This window comes from Capsicum annuum, unplaced genomic scaffold, assembly GCF_002878395.1.
Source record: "Capsicum annuum cultivar UCD-10X-F1 unplaced genomic scaffold, UCD10Xv1.1 ctg80586, whole genome shotgun sequence".
In the NCBI taxonomy this organism is placed as follows: domain Eukaryota; kingdom Viridiplantae; phylum Streptophyta; class Magnoliopsida; order Solanales; family Solanaceae; genus Capsicum; species Capsicum annuum.
Genome location: NW_025891242.1, coordinates 1 through 21,332, shown reverse-complemented (window position 1 = coordinate 21,332; position 21,332 = coordinate 1). Strand labels below are relative to the sequence as shown.

At 35.5% G+C, this 21,332-nt stretch overlaps 2 protein-coding genes and 3 long non-coding RNA genes across 5 annotated transcripts; 3 read left to right on the top strand and 2 right to left on the bottom strand.

Annotated features, from left to right (window-relative positions):
* Positions 1–3,251: 3,251 nt before the first annotated feature.
* Positions 3,252–3,973, top strand: LOC124895214. The gene is made up of 3 exons (XR_007051588.1): positions 3,252–3,365; positions 3,489–3,535; positions 3,934–3,973. It is a non-coding gene; the product is annotated as an uncharacterized LOC124895214 (long non-coding RNA).
* Positions 3,974–4,244: 271 nt separating this feature from the next.
* Positions 4,245–4,897, top strand: LOC124895213. The gene is made up of 3 exons (XR_007051587.1): positions 4,245–4,283; positions 4,362–4,411; positions 4,742–4,897. It is a non-coding gene; the product is annotated as an uncharacterized LOC124895213 (long non-coding RNA).
* Positions 4,898–5,251: 354 nt separating this feature from the next.
* On the top strand, positions 5,252–6,718 carry LOC124895208 (serine/threonine-protein kinase Nek7-like). The gene is made up of 2 exons (XM_047405650.1): positions 5,252–5,284; positions 5,612–6,718. Exons 1-2 carry the CDS (start codon positions 5,252–5,254, stop codon positions 6,716–6,718), a joined length of 1,140 nt encoding a protein of 379 aa, XP_047261606.1.
* Positions 6,719–9,096: 2,378 nt separating this feature from the next.
* LOC124895215 lies at positions 9,097–10,652 on the bottom strand. The gene is made up of 3 exons (XR_007051589.1): positions 9,841–10,652; positions 9,299–9,724; positions 9,097–9,157 (listed from the first exon to the last, which is right to left on the bottom strand). It is a non-coding gene; the product is annotated as an uncharacterized LOC124895215 (long non-coding RNA).
* Positions 10,653–17,008: 6,356 nt separating this feature from the next.
* Positions 17,009–17,338, bottom strand: LOC124895207 (zinc finger A20 and AN1 domain-containing stress-associated protein 8-like). Its single transcript, XM_047405649.1, has one exon. The coding sequence runs from the start codon at positions 17,336–17,338 to the stop codon at positions 17,009–17,011; it is 330 nt and encodes a 109-aa protein (XP_047261605.1).
* Between the last annotated feature and the right edge of the window lie 3,994 nt (positions 17,339–21,332).

The window sequence follows — 21,332 nt, the reverse complement described above, 5'->3', positions numbered from 1 at the left end:
ACCTGTACATTGTATTTATTCAATCACTTTACCTTCATTCTTATCATCTTTGTAATCATTACTGTACTGTACTATGACCATTAGGCTGCCTCCAGTACATATCAACTTGGATCGATCCATGATAGGCTTATGCCCTTGGGATACCACCCAGAAACACATAAATAGGGATCAACCCATGATAGGCTTATGTCCCTGGGATACCACCCGATAAGATAGAACTTTCATCACTTAGTTCAATTAATTTTTGAGATTGTTATTTCGGTCGCCACCGTATTTTTGATACTTTGAAGCAATGATACATCAACAAGAGACATATAAATAGACCATCAATGCAATAACGATGAAGTAAGAACTCATTGGCATATCAATGAAGTGTTTTGGAGTCATCAATGCCATAAAAATGAAGTAGGAACTTATTAGTATATCAATGAAACTTTTTGGAGTCATTAATAGCACATGGATCTTGTTTGAGTAATCGGATACCTTCTGACATTCATTAGTGCAATAAACATGTAAGATTTGGAAAACAAGTAAGTATTGGAATGTCTTGACATCTTACAGGGTGGAAACAAGCTCATTGGTAACGTAGGACATCATACAAAACCATTATGGATCGCATGTTATTGAATAACTTTGGAAACTTTCTTAATAGAACAATTGTTCACTTTTAGGCCAAAGATATGGTATGGAGTATGCTTTACATACCTGACTGTCAACCTTCAATACTAGTCCTAAATGGACTTCCCGTCTTTTCGGATTACTTATCTACAATCAACATATATAGCAATCTAGTATTACCAACCAAACGTCACAATTCAATTATTTGAATTCACCAAACTAAGGGTTTAGTAAGCCTTAATTACACCATAAAGGGTGTCACTTTAACCCTCTTATACTCCAATTACATTCACATGTCATGCATATTCATACAACATCCTCCAATATCAAGTTTGTATTCATTTATCCTTCCAACCAATCCATTAAACCAAATTGAGCCATAGACATAAATAATCATCAATTCAATAGTATATCACCATATACACCTTCCATAACTCAATTACCATATCCACTTTCAACAATTCAATACAACCAAACCATGCAAAATAGTCCATAACCCTATTTCCATCACTTTTCAATAACAACCAATACATATAATCCTCTTGCTTATCGAAAAGAATAAAGGCAAACAATATTCATACCTTAGAATTCACCTCTTGATTATGCAATCCTGTTTGCACAAATAATAGGAGCCTTTCGAAGCTCTCGAGATGACAAACGCAGTTATCAGATTACTTTGGAATTTCTACGGTTGAATCATAAGTAATTTAAAGGTCAAATTTGGCTAGGGTTTGTTCTTTCTCAATGATTGATGATGAAAATGAGTTTTTGAACTCATATACATGTATATATACACATATTCCCAACCATAATATAATAGGAAATGACCAAAATGCCTTTAAAATTTAAATACTGTCAAATCTGTCCTTTGGTGCACTGTTTTGATAAGCTAAAGTAGATAGACCATAACTGTTTGCTCCGATATCAGATTTTGGTGAAATTGGTATCGTTATAAGGATAATTCAAAAGGATTTCATTTCATATAAAGTAGGCCACCCATTTCATCCTGTACAAGGAGTTATGGTCATTTGAAGTTGACCCTAAAAATCCGTTTTGATAGGCCGAAGTAAAACGAGTATAACTCCTTACTCAGACGTTGGATTTGAATGAAACCAATTGCATTGGAAAGAAGACTCAAATATATTTCTTTTCATAGGTCTCATCTCTCTCATTTAATTAAATTAAGGTAGTTATGATCATTCGAAGTTGACCCAAAAATTCGGCTGGGCTCAGTAGTTTGTGTGTAGGAAATTTTCCTGCACATTTACTATTCCCAAATATCCCACCCACCGTTTTATAGTTTTGAACGTGCTCGATTATATCCGAAACCTATCTATTTTTGGAAATCTTTATATCATTGGAAAGCTTATTCAATAACCTTCGTATGGAACCATCGACCGGCATATTCCGGTATAAATTAAAAAAAATTAATTCCATATAAATAAGACCAATACACGTACTTGAATACGCCAATACACGTACTTGAATACGGCGTGTTACAACAAGTTCGTTAAGTACATCACAAAACAACAAAGGGACAAACAAAAACTTCAACCAAGGAACATCGCGTTTATGAAATATAAAGCAATTCAGAATAATACATACATTCAATATCTCGTACTTGCTAGATTTTTGTCTAATTGAATAGTTCTCCTTATAGTTTCGGTAGTGAGCTACATTGTATGAGGTGTTCCATCATAAGGTATTTGATAAACTAATTTTTATTGATGTTCTTCTATTTCAATTGCCGGGGGTCTATCGGAAACAACCTCTCTACTTCTTCGGGGGTAGCGGTATGGACTGTGTATATTTTACCCCCCCCCCCCAGATACACTGGGCTTCTTCTTGTTGTTGTTCTATTTCAATTGGTCTTCTTCTAAACATCTTGAATTATGACTCTCATACCACAACATTCTTCCTTTGCTGTTACCATTTTAACTATCTTATCGTACGACTTGAAGCGTGTGTTGCCATGCAAGCCTTGTTTCTTCTAAGAGTTTTTAGCATGCTGGACTATGTAAGGAGTGATTGTCCTGACCAATGCATTGAGCATCCTATGAATTCTATCGATGGAAACCTTTAGACATCTTCATTCTTATCTGCATGAATGCTGGTTTGCATCTGATGAGCTTAGGTTTTGGAGAAGATTGTTTCAGCAGAATAATATATATGCCCCAATGGATTAACTCAATGTTTGAGTTCGAAGGACCAAGCATCCGCAAGACGAGCTTCCAAAAAAAAATGACATGAGCTGACAAGTAAGATTGTACTAAAGTAGAAATTTAGAACTTTCTCGTTGGAGTCACACGCGAAGTAGTTCTCTTTCCTCTTAGCAATAGAAAAGAAGAACCAGTAAGTACTTCGCACCTATGATTTTCCCTATATCAATAACACCACTTTCTTGAAGTGGATAATCTGGATGCGAAGAGATATACATCTCTCTACCAAATTTTCAGTTTGATGAATCGGCAGTATGGAATATGGACACGCTTAAATGTCGAGTGAAAGAAGTTATGTCATCAAATAGTTGCTCCAATCTTTCCTTTCGAACCAAGCACATTTAGATACAAATTCTTCGACTAATCTTATAATTTATTATATGAAAAGGTTTACTTGATGATAAGATATGCTTGGAGAATATTCTTCTAATCTGATGATAGACGGTTATTTTTCCGTTGCAGGTGAATTTGATAGCTAAACTAAGCCATCCATATCTTTTAGAGTACAAAGATGCTTGGGTGGACAAGGTATCCTATCATGCAGTTTTGTGGTTGCTTGGATAAGAAAGTGCAAAACGTAGCCTTTAATAGTTGTGATTATTGCTGCATAAGCTGCACCAGAGAAAAAGCTCGACTTTCTTTTTCTTTCAGGGGAGCTGTATATGCATCGTTGCCGATTATTGCGAAGATGAAAATATGTGAGTGATTATCCCAGATTTTGCTAACATTTTAAACGTGTACCTATAAGGAAAGATAAGAATAAAGAACAAAAGGAGCCACTAAACGAGGGAAGGGAAAACAATTGTTAAGTAAAATTCTTCATCATTGTCACCGGCTATATTTTATGGTAAAATATGGCTAACCTGTGTTTGTAGAGTGCAACCTTTTGCCAAGATCGTGGCTGTTTTCAGCCTGTGTTGTAAGCACATCCAGGTATCTGGAGAATGAAAGACCTCAGATTTCATAAATACTCCCTCGTACCAAGAACGATAGATGGGGTAATGAGGTTGAAAATAAAGAAATGAATAGGATGATCATAAAACTTCTTTTGTGGTGTAATCTGAGGACGGTGACGATTTTTTTTCCCAGTGTTCAGGGCGGAGGTCATGAGGAAGTCTAGAGGAGCAGTTTTCCAGGAAGAGGTAGTTAAATGCGATTTCAATACTTATGAAGCTTCTCTGTGCCTTCCCGGTAGCTTAAAAAATTGCGTGTTTTTATGCTGTTTTTTTCCTGCTATTGTAGAAACTCTGCAAATGGCTGACTCATCTATTGTTAGCTTTGGAGCATCTGCATTCCAACCGCATTCATCATAGAGACCTCAAGGTAAAAACTTGCTGTAATCGGCGAAATAGAAAAGCCTTCTTAGCATGAAACGTTTTTAACGTGAACTATTTTTAATTCAATTATGTAACATATTCATCACAGAGGACAACGACATCAGGTTAGGTAAGAATGCCCAAACAATTGCTGGATTGGGTCATCTTTGCATCTCTACTATCCTTCAAATTCACTTGATTGTCGCAGGTGATTTTGGATTAGGAAAATTGCTAGATGCAGAAGGCCTTGCTTCCTCGGTATGAATTTCTATTGCGGTAAAATGAACTTCTTACTTACATGAAAGTTACGACAACTATTGTCACCTAACAATCGATTCAGCATATCTATTTAACAATAGAGAAATGCCTTCTCCCTCCAAGACCGAGAAAACCTAAAATTTGCTTTTATTTTCGGTCATAGGTACCAAAATGTTGTGGTGGTCATCTTCCTTTTTATCAAAAAAAATATTGTGGTATTCATCATATTACAAAGCTCCTGTCGCCATAGCACCTAGCTTAATCCATTTGAGTAAAAGACGTCGAGTTGTACAGCTAATCCTTAATTTTGGAACAAATTTCATGTAATAGGTATCTGGCACACCAAACGACATGTTCCCTGAGCTCCTTGCCGGCATACCCTATGGCTATAAATCTGATATATGGTCGCTTGGTAAGAAATAAGAATGTTGATGAAGCAATGTATTTCAGCTCTTTACATCATGTCCCTAATACTAACACTTTAATGTGATTTTAGGATACTGTATGTTTGACCTGCACATCGACCACCATTTAAAGCTTCTGTGAGTTGATTTTTCAGCTATCTGAACTTCGTAAACAATACCTCGATAAGTTATACTTGTTACGCAAAAAAAAAAAAAGTTCTTTATCCTGATATCTTCTATATGATATATTGACAATGTAAATCCAACAGGACAAAAATGGACTTATCAACAAAATAAACCGGGGTTTGTTCTCACCACATCCGATTATATACTCCTGCACCTGGTAAGTATCTTGCTTTTCAGCACGCCACATGTATAAAAAATCTGTCAGTTGACAAAGCGGATTTAGTTGTTGCAGGAAACAGATAATAAAAACATGCTAAGAAAATCTCCAGAACACCGACCTACAGTGAGTGTGAGCTACATATGTTCAAATGTTATTCTTCTCGTTTCAATCTGTTAAGTCTTATTTTCGTTTTTAGTCCGTTTAAAAGCGAATGTTTCTTTCCTTTTACAACAACTCCTTAATTCTAACTTTCTACATGGCATGTGTATAGATCACAAACATAAATTACATTTTGATACATTTGGCATACGATTATTTTAAGACCACAAGATTAAAGTTTTATTTTCTTTCTTAAACTTCGTGCCAAATCAAAACCAGAAAAACAAAATGAAATGGAGGGAGTATTAAATTGAGAGTCATCTTGATATATTTTTTTACCTCTACTTATAGGCTGCCGAGCTGTTGAGACATCAACATTTGCAACCATACCTCCTCTTGTGTCACAACCCTTCATCTGCGTTTCTTCCTGTGAAGTCCCCGAGCAGAAGGAAAGAGAAAACACGACCATCACCTGGAAAATCTATCAGTCTGAGAGGTAGTAGAGACAGACAGTTGAAGCTAAAAGAGAAGAGAACTGTCCTTTACTTTGATGAAAGTGATAACATTCAGCCAAGAAACTTATCTGACAATTATAACACGTTCCGAGCCAAACTTGACACTAAGAGAGTCGATCCAACAAGCTACTCGGTTAGGATCTCTCAAGATAGTGAGGATTCTAAAAGTGGGGAGATGAGTGAGGCAGCTGTTTGCAATGGATATGATCAACAGGAGACTATCTCACAAACAGAAACTACGATCACTCCAAGCTCGTCAAGTTCAAGGGCAAAAACATGGTCCAAGGAACAAAAGCAATTTTCTCCCGAGCATGTTAGTCGATTTGACGAGGGTGATACGAAGAATAACAAGACAAAAGAGCTTGAGGTGTTGAGCAGTCCACTAGACCACGAGGAAGCAGATATAGTGGAATGTATCTCCGCAAAATCTAGCAGAATGACATTGTCTGATGGAAGATTCAACGATAAAACACGGTCCTTCAATGAAGAAAGCACTTCATCTAATTCACAGTCGGCAAAACCAGATCCAGAGGCAGCACCAAGATGCTGTGTTGCTGAAACTGAAAATGGTAGTGAGTGTAGAGAAATTGCTATTGACTGCTTGTCAACTCAATGCGATGGTTCACTTCTACACAAAGACGATCCAGAAAAGAAAGCAACCGCAGTTTATGACACCAAACAGGCTAAGAAAGACGCTCTTCGAGCACTGGATGATAAGGTTTTGCAGCTCAAGTCACTAGACGCATTAGCTAGTAAGGAGGACAAAGACGACTGGGGTAATCCCACTGAACAAAGAGCAGAAGCTTTAGAGTCTCTTTTGGAGGTTTGTGCGCGACTACTTAAGCAGGAAAAAATCGATGAGCTTGCTGGTGTGCTAAAACCATTCGGGGATGATGGAATGTCGTCTAGAGAAACAGCAATGTGGTTGACAAAAGTCTCATGACTGCACAAAAGTTGTCCAAGGGGTCGTGATGTTGCACAAAACCTGTCTTTTGACCTATAGAACGAGCCTCTGTCTTACTTAAATCATCAAGTATTGTTGGACAAAACTATTCCTCGAGGCTTAACGTGGTTGAGCATACCTTAGTTTTGATTCAATTGTTGTAGGACAGCTGATGGAGCTGTGAAAATTATATATAATGTACTTTTAAAGTTGCTTTCTACTCTATTATGATACTTACCACATTTTCTACTATTAGTTTTTTCTCCAAAACTACCTGCAGACAAAGATTATACATTTCTTCAGCTTCATAGATATGATTGTGTTATTATCGGAGTCGATTTCTAATATAGTCACTCAACTAATAGTATTATCTCAGAAAGTCACGTTCTGAGAATCAAGAAGAAAGGTGATTTTCTGAGGTAATAACTATTAGCTGAGTGACTATTTAAGAGGTTAGCGATATTATAGTTGTCTTATAGAAAAAAGTATCAACAATCAAACTGTTCCTTTTAATATTCCATTCCTCCAACCTCAAGCCTCTTGTGAAATGAATTTAATATTTTTAAAAAGTTTTTATTTATACTATTATTATAGTTTCCCTCATGCACATTCTGCCAATTTATAATAATTCTATCTTGATTGTCATAATTTTTTGGTATGATGTTACTTTTCTTATACTTTTCCTTGTCCCGTTGAAAGTCGTCTCGCTCCCTTTCCCTGTCAGATATCCTACCACTATCACGTTCATGAGACTTTAGTCTTCCTTGATCCTTACTCTTGATAAAATTTATTGTCCTTTATCTGTGACATTTATTTTTCTTTCATGTCATTGATTTATTTTTTCTATTTATATTTTACTGTTTATGGTCGTTGACTGGTGTACACTGTATTTGAAAGTTTGCATCTGAAGTTTTATTGTGATTGACATCCTAACTTTAGGATGTTATTCATTGAGACAATGGTAACTTCCGTGTGATGTTTGTTAAATTTGGTGTTCTGTGAGTCACTCTCACTGTTGTCAAGTGACTGAACATTTAATCATAAGCTGATAGTCTGATTATCTGTTTTTATGTTGAAATATCACAGAACATGGGCTAGCCTATGTACTTCCGGTGAAGAGAGAGTTGAGAAAGGAGAAATATAAGGTTGTGAATGGTGGGAAAGCAAATAGGAGTGTGTCATCTGTGTTGACCTACCTAAAAAAAATGGAAAGGTCGGGCTGTTAACTTTACTATTTTGTGGTGGTTGTTGAAGACTAGATTCTTGAAGAGTTCCCCGAGAGGTGCATTGCATCAGTTTGATATTTGTTGGAAACTAAGTATTCGGTGCGGGAGTAAATAAGTGCAGAAACTAAAAACAAAATTGTAGGAAATTGTTTTGTTGTGTATTTTCATTTTTGTGGTAGTACATGTGAAGTGGAAGTACGTTTAAGCTGAGGTCGACAATATTCAATACTCGTAAGATTGACAGAAAATAGTTTGCTGTGGAGTGAACTTCAGATCACGGTGCTTCTAAAAGGATCAAACATTCATAAAGACAAAGTGAAATAGACATTTTGTACTCATGTTTAGAGTTTGTAAAAAATATGCTTGTTATACTGCTTGTTCAGACATACAGTATTTTCTTACTTGACGTTGCTGCATTCAAATTTGGAAAGCAAATTATACGGCTAACTTGTTAATGTAGGATATCATATTACGTGCTATGTTGGAAATGCACTCCTATCAATGTACCGTGAGTGTGAAGTATTGACGAGGCATATGACGCGTTAGAGGAAATAGCGGAGAAGGATGTTGTCTCTTGGGTAGCTTACTGTGTCAATCAATTTTCAGTTCTAAACAAAAGATGTTTGATCTTTGTAGTTGTGTTTGTTACCCAAAGAATGGCTCATATCCCATTCTATTAGCTCGTCTGGGATCAAACCAACAAATTGCATCCACTCTTCGACCTCATCAATAATATCAGCAATCAGAATCTCTTTGGTCACACTTGATGGTAGTTTGGTAGAAACCAGAATCAGGGATTGGAGAAAATTTTGAGTCTAGGTACTCGAATAGATAATCAAAGGCGAATCCTTTAAGCTGATTCATCTGTTTTGGGTCATTACAGCCAAGCAACTCACCGAATGCCATCCACAGAAAACTCGAAAACATTTCATGTTCATTGAGGAGAAAATGGCTCACAGAGAACCCATCCTCTATAGGTAGAGCTTGCTGTTGAGGTGTAGTTCCAAATATGTGTTCATCATTCAAAATGACCTATTTTGCATAGCTGAGTTTGCTTCCTTTTAACTGATCAATCTTGCTTAGCACTCCAGAAACGTTATGAATCAGTTCTCTGCAAATAATGAGGTCTCACTATCCGAAAAATCTCTATCAGGTTCGGGAAAGAGTGGTTCATCATCAACAGAGTCCACTGATTCAGCAAGCACTTTGTCCTCTGGAAGAAAACAAGCATCATATTTATTAGAAGCATGGATGCATGAAATCCAAGTTCAGAGTTGTCTTATTTTTTAATTTATGTGTTTGAGGGAAAGAAAGGAAGTATGCCAATAGTAAAATATCAAATCGGGGACCATACTTGAGCTATTATTGGGACTGCTGGTGAGGTAGCTGTCAGTTGAATGGTGATCAAGTGAATTCCCAACTAAATCTGCTTCATCTTCCAAATGAGAAAAATATCTAGTAGGATAAGTGAGAGCACATTTAGCTCTAAACCTTTGCAAACCTAGTTATGAACTCTTTATTTTGGCCATCTCAAAATCCATATCGTCTTTATCAGATCCGCCAGGTCGAGCACCAAGTTTGTCTGCCACATTGTTCCAAGTTTCAGAAGCTGAAGCCTTTTGGGGCTTACTGCCTGATCCTGCTGGCATCGATTCCAAACCCATGTGCCTAGAAACCAAACTTGGACCTTTCATTTCGCGCTTGATTTCACAACCTGTATCGGTCATTCCATTATTCTTTGCATTTGGAAAACCCCCACTGTTCTCATCAGCAATCTACACTGTTCATACAAGAACCAAAAACAATAAAAACAAAAACTTTCCTATCAGGCTAAAATCTGAGACAATAGAAGAAAAAGAAAGCTAAATGTGGGAGTATAGTTCAAGAAATGAGTACCAAACAAAGCTTTGGTTGCTTCTCCTCCCCTCCAAACTTTTTTGAAGCTTGTTTCAAGCAAGATATAAGAATGCAGCCAAAAAAAAGAAATAATTTAGCCCTCTAGCTAGAATCACCTTCCAGAAATTAACCATTCTGCTTTTAAAATGAGTGGAATGTAGTAGTACCTAACCTAGTGAAAGTAGTTTCTTTGGAAACAGCTTCTTGGAAAATCTACGGTTCCGATCAAAAAGCTGAAAGAAAATGACCACACAACCACAAGGCCTTTGAGGTTGTCTCTCATTCATTTCTCTAGCTGAGCTATCATTCATCCTTCAAAATCCTCTCTTAAATTTCTTCACCTTTTTTCCCACTCTGCTGAAGGTGATTCACACACTTTGTCTTCCCAATAAGATTCTATCAAACATTATCTTCACATTAATTTTGAAAGAATTAAACAAAAGACCCCCCAACTGGCCCCTCTTACCACCACATCACTCACCCTCCTTGGCCCAAAAAAAGAAAATGGGGAAAAAGAACTTACATTTTCATGCAAAAAACAAAGAAAAAACCCAACAAAATATCAGAAAGAAAGTAGAAAATAGCTATGAAAAGTAAAACCCTGAGCTGTGTTCAATTATGACAAAACTTTCACAAGAAATCACAAGAAACCACAGTCAAACAAAGCAAACACAGAACAAGAAAATACAAACAGCAATACCTAGAATGTCTTCAACTTGCACCAAATGTGCTACTGTTCAAGAAAATAGCTAGAACTTGTTATACTACACTCTAGTAAGCTATTCTTTTCTTTTTTTAACCTTCTTTATGTTAGTGAAAAAAGCAAAATCATAATTATTTTAAAATAGTTCCTATAGACATGCTTTTTATGCTTTGCTATCACAAATGCTTCAGAATAAGAAAAGAATGCGTCGATAGAGACTAACTGATTTGGCACCAAACAATAATAATAGAACCCAAAGCAATTGCAGCAATGACAAGACCGAATGTTTTCCGAAATCCAAAGTTCCAATGAACTTCAAAGTACTTTTAAGAGAAAATAGAGGGAGTAATAGTGGAGGAGAAGTTTGTCCTCTTAGAGAAAGAGAATGGTGAGTTTAAATAGTGAGGAGGGCCGTCCGCAATCCCAAATAATGAAGGAAGAATAATATTTAATGGAAGAAGAATAACATATAATAAATCAATTAAGGGGATTGCTCCCTTAAATGGAAGGGGTAAATCAATCCGTTCCACCAATCATGCTATAGTTGCCATAAATAAATAATACCCTATCATAACATTTGAAATTTAGATGAATAGAACAAGTAAAAAGAGATCCTTCCTACTTATTAAATGAAATCAAGAAGAGGTATCTAAATTTACCATAATTAACGTGTGAGGGGATGTTTGTCAACCAAGTAAGGAAAGAAAAATAAAAAATTCATTACTGAGATCCTTTTCTCAAATCAAATTGGTACAAGATCATACGCAAACAGTGAAAACGTGCACATATTAGCCATATTAATGATTTCCGAAAAAATCCTCGAATCGTCACATACATGCTTTTCCCATACAAAATTACCCATATTGACTAAGAGGCATAAAAAATGTGAAGTTGCAAGAAGTTAGGTGTGTTTGCACATACCAAAGAGAGACGAACAAATTGACTCACGATTCAAGTTAAGCGTCACAAAATTTCAATCAAGCAGGACATGCAAATAGGGTCGAATAAAAATCACAGATTTAAAATGAACACATTTATTCAACAAAAATCAAACGTGGCCACACTTATGAGAGACACAGATGAAGAAATAGTACTAAAGTTCACAAACATATTTTTAACACGGGATCAAACCTGAAGACGGATTCTTTATTTTCGATGAGGAAGGGTTGCATGGCTGGAACGCCGAAGGGGTTTATCGGAGGTATCGCTATGGGAGAGGAGTCGAGACTGTGTCGCAGCTTTTGGACGTTTACCAGAGGGGAGAAAGAAGGCGACTGGAGGACGGAGGATGGAGTGGTGGCGTGGAGGCTTGGTTGGCCGTCTCCGTCGATGGCGGTGCTGTTCACCGGTGGAGGACGAGAATGGAGAGGGCTAGCCATCAGAGCAGCGGCTGTACTCTCCTGGGGTAGGAGCTGGCGGTGCGTATGGAGGAGAAGGAAGAGGCGACGGTGAAAGCTATCCCCCGAAGATGATGGCATGGCGACGAGGACTCGGAGCGGAGGGGATGGTTTTGGTGGTCGATTGGCGACAGAGAGATCGGAGGAGGGGGGGGGGGGGGATTGGGATCTGGGGGGGTTTGTAGAGAGAGAGAAGAGAGAGGTGGAGAGATAGAGGTGGAAGTTGGGGAAAAAAATTTGAGTTAGGGTTTGTAGGTTTGAAATAGGGTAAGAGAGATCTTTTGATGTCAATCGTTGGATTGGTTTTTGATAGACGGTTGTTATTTAATGTCATGGGGGAATTAACACGTGGCTAGGATGAAAAATAATGGCTTAAATTGTAAGAAATTGGGTTAAGATTGTAATGGATTGGATAAAAATAGGCTATAATTGTAAGAAATGAAATAAAATTGGATTAAAAGGTAAACAAAATCATGCAAGGTAATTTTGATTAGGCTGTTATTTATATTAAAGTAGAAATAATAATAATGTATGATAATAGTAATTAAATAATAAATAACAACATTAAATAATAAATAATAAAAAATATAATAAAAGATAAATAATAATAATAAAAAAATAATAATTAAACAATAAATTATAATAATAAATGATAAATAATAAATAATATTAATATATATAATAACAATGTCAATAAGTAACAATATCAATAAATAGTATTAAATAAAGCAAAACTAGACAATGTATTTTGCAAAATTGTGCGTGTGCATACTTACGTGAAAATAATTTAATTAATAAAATTATAAAAATGTCATTTTTAATTTTAGAATATTATAAAAATATGATTCTAAAAGATAATTGATGATTTAACCATTTTCTAAATTATGAATGCGATATGTCGGAAATCTGTTTGATGTAAGAAAATATGCAAAAATACTAATGTTTAAAAATTAACGATTTTGTTAAAATAACAGACTAAATGTTGTGTCGGGAGGTCAAAATTGGGTGTCAACATCACAGTGTCAAAATTGGCTTCCAATGCTGACTTTTAAAAAACTAATTCAAAACAGTAAATAAATAGGAACAATTAAATTTCTTAAATTCATGATATAAGAAATACCAAAATGAAGTATAAGAATAAATAAAAATTTCAACATTATTATTGAAACAATTAAATTACCTTAAATATCAACAATATCTAAACAAATCATTTATTATGAATATTGAGGAAGTATTGTCTAAAATGTCAATGAATTAAGTGGACTCAATGAAAAATAGTTAAATAAACCTTTCAATCTTTCCTATTTACCCCATTTGAATTGGACACATTCCTTAATAAATTCTTTACTCTTGCAAGGTTAAAAGTAATTTCACAAATATATTTTTAGTTACTAAAATTTATACATTTTTTAAAATAATAAAAAATGAAGACTTTTATATAAATGAAGACTTTAGTTACTACTATGTTGTCTTATTTGAGGATATTTTCGTTAACAACACCAACAGTAAGGGTATTTTGGTAACTAAAACCTCCAATCAATGACACTTTAGCGTGTCTTTTGGCTCTACTATTTTACTTTCCTAAAATCTTCTTTCATCTTCACTTCCTCTGTTGTTCCTTTTCTCCAATGTATTCCCTGCGCACCTTGACACCAAAACACAAGTTTCAAGCAAAATTCATGTTCTTAATCTCAATTTTTATTAGTCCATCATGATTTATTTTTGGTAAGTGCATCTTTGATGGTGGAGCAAGTTTTCGAGCAAGTTTTCATTTGATGTTTTTTATATATATGATAAATGATGCTAACTATTTCAAGCCTTAATCCTTTTATTTCAAATCTGTTATTATTATTGATCTATTATACAAATTAATTAATTCAAGTTTTAATCTATTTTATCTAGATTTGTAGTTGATATTGTTATGGTACTAACTAATTCAATTATCCTTTGGATATCTTCTTGTTCTGCGATACTAATTAATTTTTGCTATCCTTTGGTCCTTTTTACCGGCTCTAAAGATTGATTTTTGATTTACATTTTCTATTTACTGAAGATTGATTTTATAAATTTGTCTTAAGAGTTGTATAGAGCAATAGGTTTGAATCGGATCGACTCATTGTAACTTACTAGGAACTATAGAAAGTAATTTGCTTATGGATTGATGAACATTGAATATCATAATACTCCCTCCATCTCATATTGTATGTTTCCATTTGACCGGACACGATATTTAAGAAATAGGCATTGACCTTTCCAAAGTTACTAAATTACCCCTCTTAAAAAAGTATTGGACCACTAGGTACTTTTAGTAAATTTCACAATAATTAAAAAAATGCAATAGAGAGTACAGTATTAAAAAAAATCTACAAAAAAAATACACCAACTACATAACTGTCTCTCTCTTTTGCAAAGATTTAAGTAGTCCAAATCAGTGTATCGCTTTAATTTAAACCTACTTTTCATTTGAATTTTTAGCAAATGGTTATTTTGTGGCGCCAAATCTTCTTTTCATTTGAGAGCTGTTCTTTTGCATCTTCTGGTTACTGTATCCTTTCTTTTGTTTTGGATAATTTCCAAATTCTTCCTTTTATCTACTCTCTTATTTTTGCCCTTACTCTAAAGATGAGGTTCGTCGTACCTATAGACTCAAACTTCAGAAATAAACGATTGAAATTAGAAGTTTCTTTTGAAGAAAGTAAGGAAGGAAGTCTTAAATACGGATCTATAACACAAGCTGCGATGTTGTTCAAGAAATCAATAAGAACTATTCAGCGCATTTGGAAATAATGTCAATCATCAGTTGATAATGGTATTTCGTCGTTAGATGTGTCTTTAAGATTTACAGGTAAAGTTGGAAGAAAACGGATTGGAGTCGACATTAATCAACTCAAAGAAATTCCACTTTGTCGTCGAACAATTATTCAATCTCTGGCTTTTGCGATCAACATGGCAAAATCAACCGTCTTTCGGAGTGTCAAAGATGGAAATCTTCGGCCAAATTCTAATTCCATCAAGCCTTAGTTAACCGAAGGAAACAAAAAGGTACGGCTTCAATACTGCCTCTCAATGATTGATCAGAATACAATCCACATAAATCACATGTTTATGAATATGTTTAATTATGTTCATATCGACGAAAAGTGGTTTTTTTGTCCAAAAAAGTTAAAAGGTACTACTTGCTTCCTGGAGAGCATGAGCCAGATCCGTATCATTCTTACAAAAGTAAAAATTTTATTCCAAAGGTTATGTTTATGGCTGCTGTAGCACATCCTCAATTTGATGAAAATGGAATTGAGTTGTTTTCTGGAAAAATAGGTATTTTTTCGTTTGTAGTGAAGGAAGCAGCTAAGTGGAATAGCAAAAATCGAACAGTAGGAACCATGGAAACAAAGCCCATTCAGTCAGTAACTAGAGATATCACTAGAGCTTTCTTGATAGAGAATGTTCTTCCTGCTATTAGAGCAAAATGGCCAGCTTCCGATTCAAATAATCCTATCTTTTTACAACAAGATAATGCAAGGCCACATATTGGTAACAATGATTTGGAATTTATTGAAGCTGCCCGACAAGATGGATTTGACATGAGATTGTGTTTTCAACCATCGAACAGTCCAGATTTAAATGTTTTAGATCTTAGTTTTTTCAGAGCAATCCAAAGTCTTCAATATCAAAAGGCCCCTAAAAATGTTGATGAATTAGTGGAAGCAGTGGAATGATATTTTGATGAAATGAAAGCGAAACAACTCAATCATGTATTTCTTACTTTACAATCTTGTATGATTGAGGTGATGAAAGATAGTGGCGGCAATAATTACAAAGTGCCTCATTTGAACAAAAATGGACTAGAAAGAGAAGAAAACCTTCCTCTCCAATATTGATATCGTCAATAAAGATTTGGCTCTACTCCAACAATGATATGGGTTATTATTATGGTAAAGCTCGTTATTTTGAAGTTGGAATGGTGTTTTTTCAAGTAGTATGTAGAAGTACTGTACTACTTTTGTGTATAGCCGTAGTGATCATCATGTAACTTTTAAAATGATGTGTTGTCAAATATATTAGGAGTACTATTTTTGTGTATAGACATGGTGATCATAATGTATTTTTTGTACTCGTGAAGAGCTCTACTTACAATGATATAAGTCCCACCAGCTTATAAAAATTCCAAATAAGAAAAGACGCTATTTATTTTGGGACGGACAAAAAAGGAAATGGCGACACATAATTTGGGACGGAGGGAGTAGTATTTTTATTTGGTCGAAGGATATCATGGGCCTCACCAAAGAAGTAAAGTTCTGCTCTCCTCTCTTTCTCTGACGTATCTAGTTCTATAGGTTAACCCTTACTTTTACAATGTAAGGGAAGAACGCATGTCAAAAGTTATTTAATTTCGCTATTATGAGTATTTTTGGGGGTGTTGGAGACTTAATTAAAAAGTATTAATACTATGTACTATTGATTGGTAATATTTATGTCTATTAACATTCTAAAATTAAATGATAAAATATTATTTTTTTAAAGTGGACTGGCCCGTAAGGCCCGCAACCCACAGAGTAATAGTGTGGGCTTCATAGTTTTTGGCTCATCATTTTTATAGGCTAGCCCAACTTGACCCGTCAAACTCAAAGACCGAGCCAACCCGTATTGACATCTCTACAAAAAAAAACTCTACATTATTAATACACAAAGGAGACTTTGCAATCTTGAAGAATGCACGAAGGCGAATTCAGGATTTCAAAACGCGGATGTATGAATGTGAAACTCATCAAGATGACCTACATTATGCATATTATACTAGACAAGGAGCAAGGAATGGGGACAAAACAAGAACAAATTCCATGAAAATGTGCACCAAGATCATAAATAACTTACACACCAGGATTATCTAGGCTCTAGGGTACCCCCCAGCCCCACCCCTACGCAAAACTTTCATCGTCACCCTGTAAGACGAGGCCAACTTATCGAAATATTGACATTGCTTCAGTTCATACAACCTTTCGATAGGTGCTTGTTAGATCTTATTAAGAATTTCTAATACGATGATAGGATTTGCTTTAGCTATTGCATTCTAACCAGCATTCCTATAATCAAATGGGCAGTTGTGTTTGTCAGAATAATGATGAATTGCGCTGAAAAGATCACCATCTTTGCAACTGAACCCCGTTAATCCCACACGCTTATGACAAGCTGTGCACTTTTTCAAATCCTCTTTTGACTTCACTTGTGAAATCTGAGAGGCTAAATCTGCAGATGCAACCGCGGCACCTGCAAGAGTAAGTTCTGATCCATCGCTGCTTGAGCTTCTGCGTACGACGTCTTTGCTGGATGCAGCTGCAAGCTTTGCATGTTCCTGCTTCAATAGTGTTATGTCGTTTTGACACTTGGAACACATATTCATCGTAGCTGCACTACCGAAAAAATCACAGTCGTTGATGCAGAGGATGGGGTTTTCTAGAGCTCAACAACCTGTCTCTTTAGATGATTCCATTTCTGCGGTTAACAAGTCAAGTTCAACATCACAAGTGTCACGCCTCAAATCCTATTAGGGCGGACTAGCACCCGTAATCGAGGAGGCCCGGGAGAACCAGCTTATCACCTTATACTTCCCATGCATACCTCTATGACAACCCAAAATTCGGACAGCATCATATCACATATAAAAGGAAATAATCACCTGTATAAGCTCGAGCACACATATATATATATGTATATACAATACTTGGCCATTGGAGCCATCACGTTTATTAACAAAACACCACCTTGACTGTACATTAGGTCTACAAAGCCTCTAGATAATACACAGAGTTTAATTAAGGTCGGGACACACCCCGCCATATAACTAACTTCTATACACTACCAAAAGTGACTGGATATGACATGGAAAGCCCCAAAGCAAACTGGAGCTCACCAAAAGCAGCAGGATATCCTGACTCCTATTTGTGTGGTGTATGAGCTGAGGTACCTGTGCCTGCAGCATGAAATACAGGTCTCTCGTGGGGGACGTCAGTACAAAATATGTACTGAGTATGTAAAGCTGTAGATAATCACATATGATATAGGATCTCAATAAAAATTAGAAACAAGTGAATAAATTGTAATAGGAGTGGACCACACTTACTAGAACTTATGACAACCTGTACATTGTATTTATTCAATCACTTTACCTTCATTCTTATCATCTTTGTAATCATTACTATACCGTACTGTGACCATTAGGCTGCCTACAGTACTTATCAACTAGGATTGACCCATGATAGGCTTATGCCCTTGGGATACCACACATAAACAGATAAATAGGGATCAACCCATGATAGGCTTATGTCCCTGGGATACCACCCGATAAGAGAGAACTTCCATCATATAGTTCAATTAATTTTTGAGATTGTAATTTCGGTCGGCACCGCATTTTTGATACTTTGAAACAATGATAAATCAATAAGAGACAAATAGATAGACCATCAATGCAATACCGATGAAGTAAGAACTCATTGGCACATCAATGAAGTGTTTTGGAGTCATCAATGCCACAACAATGAAGTAGGAACTTATTAGTATATCAATGAAACATTTTGGAGTCATTAATAGCACATGGATCTTGTTTGAGTAATCGGATACCTTCTGACATTCATTAGTGCAATAAACATATAAGATTTGGAAAACAAGTAAGTATTGGAATATGTTGACATCTTGTAGGGATGAAACAAGTTCATTGGTAACGTAGGACATCATACAAAACCATTATGGATCACATGTTATTGAATAACTTTGAAAACTTTCTTAATAGAACAATTGTTCACTTTTATGCCAAAGATATGGTATAGAGTATACTATACATACCTGACTGTCAACCTTCAATACTAGTCCCAAATGGACTTCCTATCTTTTCGGATTAATTATCTACAATGAACATATATAGCAATCTAGTATTAGCAACCAAACGTCACAATTCAATTATTTGAATTCACCAAACTAGTGGTTAAGTAGTAAGACTTAATTACACCATAAAGGGTGTCACTTTAACCCTCTTATACTCCAATTACATTCAGATGACATGCATATTCATACAACATCCTCCAATATCAAGTTTTGATTCATTTATCCTTCCATCCAATCCATTAAACCAAATTGAGCCAGACATAAATAATCATCAATTCAATAGTATATCACCATATCCACCTTCCATAAATCAATTACCATATCCACCTTCCAAAATTGAATACAACCAAACCATGCAAAATAGTCCATAACCCTATTTCCATCACCTTTCAATAACAACCAATACATATAATCCTCTATCACACATATACATATGGATAAGAATAAAGGAAAACAATATTCATACCTTAGAATTCACCTCTTGATTATGAAATCCTGTTTTCACAAATAATAGGAACCGTTCAAAGTTCTTGAGATGACAAACGCAGTTATCGGATTACTTTGGAAATTCTACGGTTGAATCAAAAGTAATTTAAAGGTCAAATTTGGCTTGGGTTTGTTCTTTCTCAATGATTGATGATGAAAATGAGTTTTTGAACTCATATACATGTATATATACACATATTCCTGTCCATAATTTAATAGGAAATGACCAAAATGCCTTAAAAATTTAAATCATATCAAATCTGTCCTTTGGTGGACTGTTTTGATATGCTAAAATAGATCGACCATAACTCTTTGCTCCGATATTGAATTTGGGTGAAATAGGTATCTTTGGAAGGATAATTCAAAGGGATTGCATTTCATATAAAGTAGGCAACCCAGTTCGTCCTGTACAAGGAGTTATGGTCATTTGAAGTTGACCCTAAAAATCTATTTTGATAGGCCGAAGTAAAACGAGTATAACTCCTTACTCAGACGTTGGATTTGGATGAAACCAATTGCATTGGAAAGAAGACTCAAAGATCTTTATTTTCATAGGTCGAAGCTCACCCATTTCATTATATTAAGGTAGTTATGATCGTTCGAAGTTGACCCAAAAATTCGGCTGGCCTCAGTAGTTTGTGTGTCGTAAATTTTCCTGCACATTTACTATTCCCAAATATCCCGGCCAACATTTTATAGTTTCGAATGTGCTCGATTATATCAAAACCTATCTATTTTTGGAAATCTTTATATCATTGGAAAGCTTATTCAATAACCTTCGTATGGAACCATCGACCGGCAAATTCCGATATAAATAAAAAAAGAATTAATTCCATATAAATAAGACAATTACATGTACTTGAATACGCCAATTCACGTACTTGAATATGGGGTGTTACAACAAGTTCGTTAAGTACATCACAAAACAACAAAGGGACATACAAAAACTTCAACCAAGGAACATCGCGCTTATGAAATATAAAGCAATTCAGAATAATACATACATTCAATATCTCTTACTTGCTAGATTTTTGTCTAATTGAATAGTTCTCCTCATAGTTTCGGTAGTGAGCTACATTGTATGAGGTGTTCCATCATAAAGTATTTGATAAACTGATTTTTATTGATGTTTTCCTTTATTTCAATTGTCAGGGGGTCTATCGAAAAGAACCTCTCTACTTGTTCGGGGGTAGCGGTATGGACTGTGTACCTTTGACCCTCCCCAGATACACTGGGATTCTTGTTGTTGTTGTTCTATTTCAATTGGTCTGCTTCTAAACATCTTGGATTATCACTCTCATAGCACAACATTCTTCTTTTGTTGTTACCATTTTAACTATCTTATCGTACGACTTGAAGCGTGTGTTGCCATGCAAACCTTTTTTCTTCTAAGAGTGTTTAGCATGCTGGACTATGTAAGGAGTGATTTTCCTGACCAATGCATTGAGCATCCTATGAATTCTATCGATGGAAACCTTTAGACATCTTCATTCTTATCTGCATGAATGCCGGTTTGCATCTGATGAGCTTAGGTTTTGGAGAAGATTGTTTTAACAGAAAAATATATATGCCCCAATGTCTTAACTCAAGGTTTGAGTTCGAAGGACCAAGCATCCGCAAGACGAGCTTCCAAAGAAAAATGGCATGAGCTGTCAAGGTGGATTGAACTAAATTAGAAATTTAGAACTTTCTAGTTGGAGTCAGTCGTGAAGTAGTTTTCTTTCCTCTTAGCAGTAGAAAAGAAGAACCAGTAAGTACTTCGCACCTATGATTTTCCCTGTATCAATAACACTACTTTCTTGAAGTGGATAATCTGGATGCGAAGAGGTATAGATATCTCTACCAAATATTCATTTTGATGAATAGGCAGTATGGAATATGGACACGCTTTAATGTCGAGTGAAAGATGTTATGTCATCAAATAGTTGCTCCAATCTTTCCTTTCGAACCAAGCACATTTAGATACAAAATCTTCGACTCATCTTATAATTTATTATATGAAAAGTTTTACTTGATGGTAAGATATGCTT